The sequence below is a fragment of the Ruditapes philippinarum genome, unplaced genomic scaffold, assembly GCF_026571515.1.
Source record: "Ruditapes philippinarum isolate M1 unplaced genomic scaffold, ASM2657151v2 ctg1984_1_1_1_1, whole genome shotgun sequence".
Taxonomy (NCBI): domain Eukaryota; kingdom Metazoa; phylum Mollusca; class Bivalvia; order Venerida; family Veneridae; genus Ruditapes; species Ruditapes philippinarum.
Genome location: NW_026857963.1, coordinates 76,214 through 87,363, shown reverse-complemented (window position 1 = coordinate 87,363; position 11,150 = coordinate 76,214). Strand labels below are relative to the sequence as shown.

General features: G+C 33.8%; 1 protein-coding gene across 3 annotated transcripts; it reads right to left on the bottom strand.

Moving 5' to 3' along the window:
- Positions 1-205: 205 nt before the first annotated feature.
- On the bottom strand, positions 206-4,022 carry LOC132751622 (uncharacterized). 3 transcript variants are annotated; one of them, XR_009628708.1, is made up of 4 exons: positions 3,870-4,022; positions 1,779-2,017; positions 1,061-1,269; positions 206-341 (listed from the first exon to the last, which is right to left on the bottom strand). XR_009628708.1 is itself a non-coding variant. In XM_060741817.1 (2 exons), exons 1-2 carry the CDS (start codon positions 2,041-2,043, stop codon positions 292-294), a joined length of 315 nt encoding a protein of 104 aa, XP_060597800.1. In that variant the 5' UTR covers positions 2,044-3,856; the 3' UTR covers positions 210-291. The 3 variants fall into 3 exon arrangements, 1 of the variants encoding a protein (XP_060597800.1); XR_009628707.1 differs by lacking the exon at positions 3,870-4,022 and having other exon boundaries at positions 1,779-3,856; XM_060741817.1 differs by lacking the exons at positions 1,061-1,269; positions 3,870-4,022 and having other exon boundaries at positions 210-341; positions 1,779-3,856.
- Positions 4,023-11,150: the final 7,128 nt, after the last annotated feature.

The following is an 11,150-nucleotide window of genomic DNA, read 5'->3' as shown; positions in this document are numbered from 1 at the left end:
TGGGATCAAAACCACACAGCATGTAAAATATTCTCTCTTATTAATTTCCATAAAAGCTAATCAAGCATTTTCTTTCATTAAAGCGATACCTGAAGACACAATAACAAGATCTTGGATAATATATCTATTTTGAAGCCTTACATAAAGACACCACTTTGCAAATTCGTAATATATCACTTACTATACAATACATTCAGTATATAGAGGCCCCAAAATGTTTTCTTCCCTTTCAGCCCCTTCATATTGAACATTCCTGCCAGTTCATTTGACATGGTTTCTATCATCTAGCGGTCAACAGTTTCCCGCACAACTGCCCCACCAAACATTGAGAGGAACCGCACCTTAAATAAAGCAGAACATAAACTTTTTTTAATGTTAATTTTAACACTACTAATTTTCAAAATTTGTGATGCGCTGCAAGTCACCAAATGACAAATAATTGTCAACTGGACCTCAAATACATGATCTGCCAAGAAAACTGTTTGAATTGACAAATTAAAAGACCTTTCCTCATATATTTACAGCCTAAGTGACTTGTGCCTTTTTGTTTGTCCCCTCCACCGAGTGTAATGGGGCACATTATCATTGTTGTTTTTTAAACACGAGTTTATACAGTATGAACAGAATAATTTTTGATATTATAATAACAGCGCAATTCCTGGATTTTGTGGGTACTAGTCATTTTCCTGGTATTTTGAAAGCTGCCAGCATTTTGATTAATGAATCGACTGTCTTGTCTTAATAATCAATGTTGAAAACGAGGCCAACTGCCCATGTCTTGTGCTCATGGCTATTATAGCATATCTAAATAATAAGATAACTGTTTCAATATGAATCAAAAAATTAAAACAAGCCAGTTTTTAATTCTGAAAGTAATGCAGTAAAGTGTTTGTCCACTGTGCAATATTTTCCTACATAAGTATAGCAGAATGATAATACATTATCATCAAGTGCTAACCACAGACCATTATGTTATTTTTGCATTTAAGCCAGTGGATATGAGGTATACTTTTTTCAGTTACTAATGGTGCAATTATTACATGACTAACACTATGCTTACCACAGATGACAGCTTTGTCTGATCTCCCAGAAGCTCATCGAATGTTTCCATCTGCTAAGGAGAACGAATAGGGAATGAGATATCTTCAGGAAGCTGCAGCGGTTGGTCATCTGCTGCTGACCTTGACAACAATTGCTACATCATCCTCTTAATTTCACGATTCTCCTCCCGCATTGTCTCCAAGACTCAGAGAATCTGTGTAACAGCAGCTTCAAAAAAGGATTCATAATTCTAGGCTTTATACTTTTAGAGCTATGTGAATTACAAATGAAAAAAATCCAGTATTTTAAATTTTTCCTTGGCTTTAACAGTAATTAACGCTAAAATCTCAAAAGGATTGTTGAGTGTGCAAGGTCACAAAATGTGAAAATGATAAGAAATCATGAATTAAACTTAAAATATTTTTGAGCTAGGCATGTCATGGGGTGAAAATAAACATTTTTGACTATTCCAAGGACAGTAACTTTGGATAACAGTTGTGGGGTCAGACAAGAATAGGCGAACATTAATTCACATCATGATAAAGACTAACACAAGTAATCATCAATTTCTTTTGAATTTTTTTTTAACTAGGGGCGTCATAAGGTGAAACTTTCCATTTTTGGCTGTGTCACTCAATCCAGCTTGTTACAACATTTATTGGCTTGTTTTGAGGATAGAACATTTAATAAGTATGTACTGTAATGAATATATTTACAGCTCCGAAGTTTATACTTACTGGGCCCAATAATCTGCCCACGGGAGGGCGTATCAGAAGCACCTTGTATTAGAGAAGCACTTTGCACATCACTGCTGGCCTCTCGCAATGCCTGTGCAGATAAGCAAGGCGGAGGTGAAAGTAGGCTTCGTGCCTGTTTGGGCGTTGTTGCTTTGTCAATAACTTGTGATGGCCTACTCTCGGTGTCTGTCTCATTCTCATCAGTGTCACTATCCGATTCATACAGCCTTTTTGATGGCCTATTGACAATAAAATGAAAATACATTAATAAGTAGTTAAAAAATACATATACATTAAGTGAGTTATTGCACCAAGTGACAATATGATTATGACCTGTACACGGCTGACAAACATGTATTAGTCTATGTTTACGTACCGAATTGTTGTGCCGCAATTTTTTCTACCAAGGATTTTTAGCACGAATGCGCTCGTTTCCTGATAGGATTATTTCATGAACAGGAAGGGCTAGAGACTTGGAGTTGGTCTCATTTGGAAGCTTAATACAAATGTGAAATAATGATAAAAGATTTTTTAATTGTCTGGACAATTGTTTTCACAACGGCCCGGGTAGTGAATCCCTTGCTCGTAGGCTCGAATCTAGAGTTTCCGGCCTTCTCTTAACTTATAGTATGTTTTTAAAGGGGGTCATAATTTACATTTTTTTTGGTTTTTGAATTTTTTAAGATGAACACAGGTTTAATTATCTATCAGGTCATATTTTTTCTTCTCAGGTCCGATACTCATGCCTGTGCAACAGCTAGAGGGCTTGGTTGGTACTTGGAAAAAATACTTGAATTTGTAAAAATAAGTATTTGTATTTAATATTTTAAAATGCTTATGAATGAAATGTTGGTACAAAATGGAAGGGACTTCTAAGGCTAGGGGGGACACTGGATTTCAAATGATGGTGTCCCTTTAAAAAAAGATCTCTTAAAATTTAGTCTAGATAGAAACAATATTTTTAAAATGTTAGTGTCGACTCCGTCACAGTTAAGTAATTCAACAATAACAACTATACACATGCATAGGTCAGCTAAAGTGCCTAAGAGTCAGGGCGTAAATTCTAGAAAATGTCGCAAATTAAACGACTATTGGGAAATTACATGGCAAAGGCAAAACCAAAAACTAAACAGCGTTTACAGCTTACCTACACACACAATAAACATGTTAGGATATAATATGAAAGGTCGTTATACGAAATCGTGGTTAAATGCTCGGAATCGAAAAGAAATATTTTTTTCGTGTACAATTTTACAATTTAACGTTTCAATACACAATTTGATTTTAAGCGGCAGCGGAAATCACGTCTGCACATGCTCGAAATAAATTTTTTCATCAAATGCTGATTTTTATAAATTATTTCTGAATTTATAGTCTAAAAACACATTTTTATATTTAAATAATAAAAATTAAAACCAATATAAAAACTTAACAAATTAATTTCTCGCACCTGCTCAGGCATGCTAATATTTATCGGGTTGCCCAAATGGGACCCATATGGGTCCCTCATGGCTTGTATAAATGTTTAAAATAATGCTACGATTTTATATAAGATAATAGCAATTTATGCCAAGGTGGTCACACTATAGCTCAAAGTAAACGAGTTCTAAAGAAATAAATAAAAGAAAAATCGTTTTTCCTTAAAGTGCTGGAATATGGTACCCATATGGGTCTAATATATAGGCGTACCCAAATGGACTTGCCAATATTGGATCCATATAGGTCCAATATGGGCATACCCATTAGCTTGCCTAGATATAGCCCATATGGGTCCCATATATGCATGTTTGCTGGGTATGTATTATTCAGTACAGTACCTCCAAAATCTGCATATTCTGCACATATGTCAATAAGTATACACATTGTGACAATAAGAAATATTTAAGGTTAAATGTGGTAAATACTCTGTGATTACTTCTCACATTTACTTGATATTAATAACCAATACTCGTTACATTAAAAAGCATACTAGTGACACCGGCGAGCAACTCCAAAGCAATACTCGGTAAACTGACATGTTTATTTATTCTCAAAATGCACTGTCATCTGAAATTTTATTGTTGTCAGATTGAACATTTACCTTGAATTTACCTTTGTTCATAGTCTTGAAATGGGATGAAAGTCCTCGTAATATCGAGCAATATCCGGCGGTAAAGGCTCCCACGTTTACAATTTTTTACATGATTGCTAAGAACCGAATCGATACTGTTTAAACGGTGGTACTTCTATGCACTATAATATACCATGTATTCGAGTCGCCAAATGATGACTTACTTTCTATACAAGTAAATAATGTTCAGTGCTCATCACGATTTAGGCGGCACACATTTTCTGCATTGTATTTAAAAGATCAAAGAAAAATCAACTTTAACAAAAATGAATTATGTCACAAGCGATTATTGCACGGTGACAGTGATTTTTTTCCCAATTTTCAAAACAACCTGTGGCTTTCTGAAGGGGAAAATAAAGCGCGATAAATCAGAAAAGGGGAAAATCAAATTCCAACAACTGAGAATGGAATTTACCCACACATTTTATAAATTTTCAATTTCAATTCAATTTAACATGCATGGTACATAGCAGAGGCTATAGGGACAGCTTTCTGTCTTCTAGCTGCTATAATAAGTCAGATGCTGTTACCACAGGGCATTTCAGGGGAAAATATTACCTTTTTTAGGGGAAAATATACCTGTTTTGAGTTAGGGGAAACAGCCTTAATTCGGCTGTAAAATTTTTACTTTGATAAACCAATAAGTATAGATAAAATCCAAGATTACAGGAAATTATTAAGATTATTTGTAAGACAATATGGTCATCTCGAATAAACGGTAAAAAATATCATAACCGTTTATGAATGAAAATCGAAACGAATCCGTTTAAAAGTGTAAACGTGGGGGCCTTACCGGCAGTACAGCATTCCTCAGTGGAACTAGTTTTGTTGCTCTATGTTGAATTATCTTTGTTTCATGTGTTGACATACTTTTCATTGTTTTACGTTTTCATGTCATAATTTATATACCTTTTCTAATTGAAATTGTTATTGATTAAAGTGTGTGAGGGAAGAATTTACAGTTCATAAATGTTTAAGCTACTGGTTGGGGACCACCAAAACCGGACAACCACCAAACCCAGACGGCCCTGAAAATGCTTAATTTAGTATTTTCTTTGTTCAGTGGTTGTCACTTTTTTATCAACAATAAATTAGAGCTGTCATTGATTCAATGCAAAGCATATCAACAATATATCGATATCAAGTAACTAAAATCAACGATACGCCGATACATCGATAATATCCTATACTCACTTGTCTGTCATTCATTTTCATACCCTTTTCAGTGATTTCAGTCAAAAACATGTTCTGTACAGTGTCTTGTCCACCGCATGAATTTTTCTAGAAAATATTTTTTGTCACCATTGCTATGAAATAATTCCACTATATAACAAAAGCATCACATTTGATATAAATAATTGTTTCTGCATATATTTTGGGTGAATTCAATTGTATAATTTCTAGACATTTAATTTATTAGTCAAAAGTATCGATTTTTTAAAATGTGTATCGATTATTGATCGACAAAAAATTATCAACGATACATCGATATTGTCGATATCGATGACAGCTCTACAATAAATGCATGTTTCTTCTAAAAATAAATAAATAAATTTATTTCAACCACCGTAAATGGTAATATAATTTTAAAATTTAATGGCTATTTCAAGAATGTTGACGTTGAAATTTGGGGGGTCAAGAAAACAATGCCTGACCTCATATACCATCTATAATCATTTGCAGAGTAAACAATAGAATTTCCAAAACTTCAGCATTTGTTTCTGAATCATTGTCTATTATCTGAATTAAATAACGTCATGTACATAAATGTCCGGACACATGGTGCTGTAGTGTAGACAATTGAGGTAATTTTGATACCTCCTTGTCGAGCCTCAGATATAAGTGTCAATACAATCAGACAAACAAGTTTGTTAGTTAGGGGAAGAACCTAGCTTAACCTTGTCAATTTTTTTGGTCTCTAGGTTAAAACTTATGAAACCTGTACAGAAAAATGTTCAAAAAGTGTCCGCGGTTGATGGTCCCTGACCCTGTTGTATTAATCACAACATCTCATCTTAACAAAGATAATAAAAACATATAGATCTTTTCAATTTTTTTTAGTATATGTGATCTACCGCTGGATGTTCATCAACTAAACAATCTAAAGTGATTTCTTTTTTGTTGCGGACCGAGTTGGTTTAGGGCCGAGTGGACACTTATCTTATACCTCTTTGTACACATTGATAAGATAAGATAAGTTTTGTTTCAAGTCGGCAAGTTTTCAACAGTACAACATAAGCTCTAGGAGCTTTTATAACCGACTGTATATAACATAAAGTAGAAGATCAACAAAGATAAAACAGCTACAATAAAAAAATGATTAGACATGATATATATACATCACATACATAAAATAGACCTTTTTAGATATTTTTATAAAAATGAATCAGATGGTAAAAAACCAAATGATAGTCACAGATACTTGGGGTTTGGAGCTCAAAACGCCTTTAAAATCCAAATAAAATGCATATATTTGTCAAAAAAAACAATCTCAATTTACAGGATTGGTTCCGAAGTTTGCCGTGTTGATTTATCGAGACGAGTGTTTAAATATTTTGTTTTCAACAAATTGTCGAATTATTATTTTCTTTTTCAAACAATATTACTATTTGTTATTACAAATTATGCTATCAAATGTTGCTAGAATTAAGTTATTAATTTCATGGTATCAGGAAGAGAATTCCAGTTTTTAATTATTACAAAAGTTTGTATTATAATAGAAGTACAATAAGGTACAACATTAGATCTAGTATATTATCAAACTGATAATTCTGATATTGTACGGAGTTAGAAGTAGCATATGAAGGATAATTTCCATTGAAAATTGTATAGTTATACAGTTTTGCATGAATCGTTACATTCCGTTGACAACAGCAAATTTAACAACAATTCTAACACTCACGTGATTTTGTCACTATATACAAAGAAGGAAAAAAAACTGGTGTTACACTGCCAATAAACACCAGTTAGGGACTACTTGTATATTCGCTGTTATATTTTCACCCTCGATTGTATAGTTTACAAAGCATTTTAAAGCAACAATAAAAAGCATTTTTATTTATATTTTCAGTTCGTATAATGTTTTCTTTTCATACAATACCGAAATAATATCTCACATACACTAACGCCACCACATATTAGATCCATATCAGTTAATAAATATTTTGACAAAACGGCGCCAATCCGTAAGCAGCGCAAAGACGTCATCCTAAATAAACAACTCATTCATAAACAAGCTGACGTTATTTCATACATACAAGAATGATAAATGCGGCACTGATGTAAACACAATACGACGTAATTTTTTATTGTTGAAAACTTGATAAAATTACGTTTTTTTCTTATTATTTCTTTTGTTTGTTTTATGTATGCTGGTGTGTTTGGTCCGAACTACAAGCTAAATACCAAACTACTAGCTTGTTATTCAAATATTATGTATGCTGGTGTATTTGGTCCGAACTACAAGCTGAATACCCAACTACTAGCTAGTAATTCAAATACTGTGTATGCTGGTATGTTTGGTCCGAACTACAAGCTAATTACCCAACTACTAGCTTGTAATTCAAATATAACGTATGTTATTGTATTTGGTCCGAACTACAAGCTGAATACCCAACTACTAGTTAGTAATTAATATATTACGTATGCTGGTGTATTTGGTCCGAACTACAAGCTGAATACCAAACTACTAGCTTGTCGTTCAAATATTATGTATGCTGGTGTATTTGGTCCGAACTACAAGCTGAATACCAAACTACTAGCTAGTTATTCAAATATTACGTATGCTGGTGTATTTGGTCCGAACTACAAGCTGAATACCAAACTACTAGCTTGTAATTCAAATAGTATGTATGCTGGTGTGTTTGGTCTAACATACAAGCTGAATACCTTACTACTAGCTTGTAATTCAAATATAATGTATGCTGATGTATTTGGTCCAAACTACAAGCTGAATACCCAACTTCTAGCTTGTAATTCAAATATAGTGTATGCTGATGTATCTGTTCCGAACTACAAGCTGAATATTAAACTACTAGCTTGTTATTCAAATATTGTGTATGCTGGTGTGTTTGGTCCGAACTACAAGTTCAATACCCAACTACTAGCTTGTAATTCAATTTTTATGTATGCTGATGTTTTTGTCCGAACTACAAGCTGAATACCCAACTACTAGCTTGTAATTCGATTTTATGTATGCTTGTGTATTTGGTCCGAACTACAAGCTAGTAGTTGGGTATTCAGCTAGTAGTTCGGACTAACTATACCAGCATCCACACTATTTGAATTATTAGCTAGTAGTTGGGTATTCAGCTTGTAGTTCGGACCAAATACACCAGCATACACAATATTTGAATTACTAGCTAGTAGTTAGGTATTCAGCTTGTATGTCAGACCAAACACACCAGCATACATAATATTTGAATTACAAGCTAGTAGTTAGGTATTCAGCTTGTATGTCAGACCAAACACACCAGAATACATAATATTTGAATTACAAGCTAGTAGTTAGGTATTCAGCTTGTATGTCAGACCAAACACACCAGCATACATAATATTTGAATTACAAGCTAGTACATGTAGTTGGGTATTCAGCTTGTAGTTCGGACTAAGTATACCAGCATCCACACTATTTGAATTATTAGCTAGTAGTTGGGTATTCAGCTTGTAGTTCGGACCATATACACCAGCATACACAATATTTGAATTACTAGCTAGTAGTTGGGTATTCATCTTGTAGTTCGGACCAGATACACAAGCATACAATATATTTGAATTACAAGCTAGTAGTTGGGTATTCATCTTGTAGTTCGGACCAAATATACCAGCATACACACTATTTGAATTACTAGCTAGTAGTTGAGTATTCAGCTTGTAGTTCGGACCAAATACACCAGCATACATAATATTTGAATATTAGCTAGTAGTTGGGTATACTGCTTGTAGTTCGGACCAGATAAAATAACATACGTAATATTTGAATTACAAGCTAGTAGTTGGGTATTCAGCTTGTAGTTCGGACCACATACACCAGCATACATAATATTTGAATTTCTTCGGAAGAGATACACCAGCATACGTAATATTTGAATTACAAGCTAGTAGTTTGGTTTCCATCTTGTAGTTCGGACCAAATACACCAGCACACATAAAAATTGAATTACAAGCTAGTAGTTGGATATTCAGCTTGTAGTTCGGACAAAATACATCTGTATACATAATATTTTAATTACAAGCTAGTAGTTGGGTATTCAGCTTGTAGTTCGGACCAAATGTACCAGCATACACAATATTTGAATTACTGATTAGTAGTTGGGTATTCAGCTTGTAGTTCGGAACAGATACATCAGCAAACATTATATTTGAATTACAAGCTAGAAGTTAGGTATTCAGCTTGAAGTTCGGACCAAATACATCAGCATACATCATATTTGAATTACAAGCTAGTAGTTGGGTTTTCAGCTTGTATGTCAGACCAAACACACCAGCATATATAATATTTGAATTACAAGCTAGTAGTTGGGTATTCAGCTTGTAGATCGAACCAAATACACAATCATACAAAATACTTGAATTACTAGCTTGTAATTGGGTAATCATCTTGTAGTTCAAAGAAATTACACCAGCATACACAATATTTGAATCACAAAATAGTAGTTGGGTATTCATCTTGTTTTTGTTTGTTTTTGTTTGTTTTTTTTGTTTTGTTTTGGGTTTTACGTCACATCGACACAGTAGAGAAGTTCGGACCAAATATATCAGCATACGTAATATTTAAATTACTAACTAGTAGTTGGGTATTCAGCTTGTAGTTCTGACCAAATACACAAGCATACATAATATTTGAATTACAAGCTAGTAGTTTGGTATTCAGCTTGTAGTTCGGACCAAATACACCATCATACATAATATTTGAATTACTAGCTAGAATTTGGGTATTCAGCTTGTAGTTCGGACCAAATACACCAGCATACGTAATATTTGAATTAACTAGCTAGTATTTGGGTATTCAGCTTGTAGTTCGGACCAGGAACACCAGCATACACAATATTTGAATTACTAGCTAGTAGATACCAGCATACGTAATATTTGAGTTACTAACTAGTAGTTGGGTATTCAGCTTGTAGTTCGGACCAAATACACAAGCATACATAATATTTGAATTACAAGCTAGTAGTTGGGTATTCAGCTTGTAGTTCGGACCAGATACACCAGCATACGTAATATTTGAATTACAAGCTAGTAGTTTGGTATTCTGCTTGTAGTTCGGACCAAATACACCAGCATACATAATATTTGAATTACAAGCTAGTAGTTGGTCATTCAGCTAATAGTTCGGACCAAATATACCAGCATACACACTATTTGAATTACTAGCTAGTAGTTTGGTATTCATCTTGTAGTTCGGACCAAATACACCAGCATACGTTAAATTTGAATTTCAAGCTAGTAGTTGGGTTTTCATCTTGTAGTTCGGACCAAATACACAAGCATACATCAAATCGAATTACAAGCTAGTAGTTGGGTATTCAGCTTGTAGTTCGGACAAAAACATCAGCATACATAAAAATTGAATAACAAGCTAGTAGTTGGGTATTCAACTTGTAGTTCGGACCAAACACACCAGCATACACAATATTTGAATAACAAGCTAGTAGTTTAATATTCAGCTTGTAGTTCGGAACAGATACATCAGCATACACTATATTTGAATTACAAGCTAGAAGTTGGGTATTCAGCTTGTAGTTTGGACCAAATACATCAGCATACATTATATTTGAATTACAAGCTAGTAGTAAGGTATTCAGCTTGTATGTCAGACCAAACACACCAGCATACATAATATTTGAATTACAAGCTAGTAGTTTGGTATTCAGCTTGTAGTTCGGACCAAATACACCAGCATACGTAATATTTGAATAACTAGCTAGTAGTTTGGTATTCAGCTTGTGTAGTTCGGACCAAATAACACCCAGCATACATAATATTTGAACGACAAGCTAGTAGTTTGGTATTCAGCTTGTAGTTCGGACCAAAATACACCAGCATACGTAATATATTAATTACTAACTAGTAGTTGGGTATTCAGCTTGTAGTTCGGACCAAATACAATAACATACGTAATATTTGAATTACAAGCTAGTAGTTGGGTAATTAGCTTGTAGTTCGGACCAAACATACCAGCATACACAATATTTGAATTACTAGCTAGTAGTTGGGTATTCAGCTTGTAGTTCGGACCAAATACACCAGCATACATAATA

Excerpts from the sequence above, each read along its gene's own strand:
- LOC132751622 (XM_060741817.1), bottom strand. The coding sequence starts at position 2,043 with ATGTATTTTCATTTTATTGTCAATAGGCCATCAAAAAGGCTGTATGAA. Across the intron at positions 342-1,778 it reads TGGGCAGATTATTGGGCCCA|GTGCGGTTCCTCTCAATGTT; the intron begins GTAAGTATAAAC and ends GCTTTATTTAAG.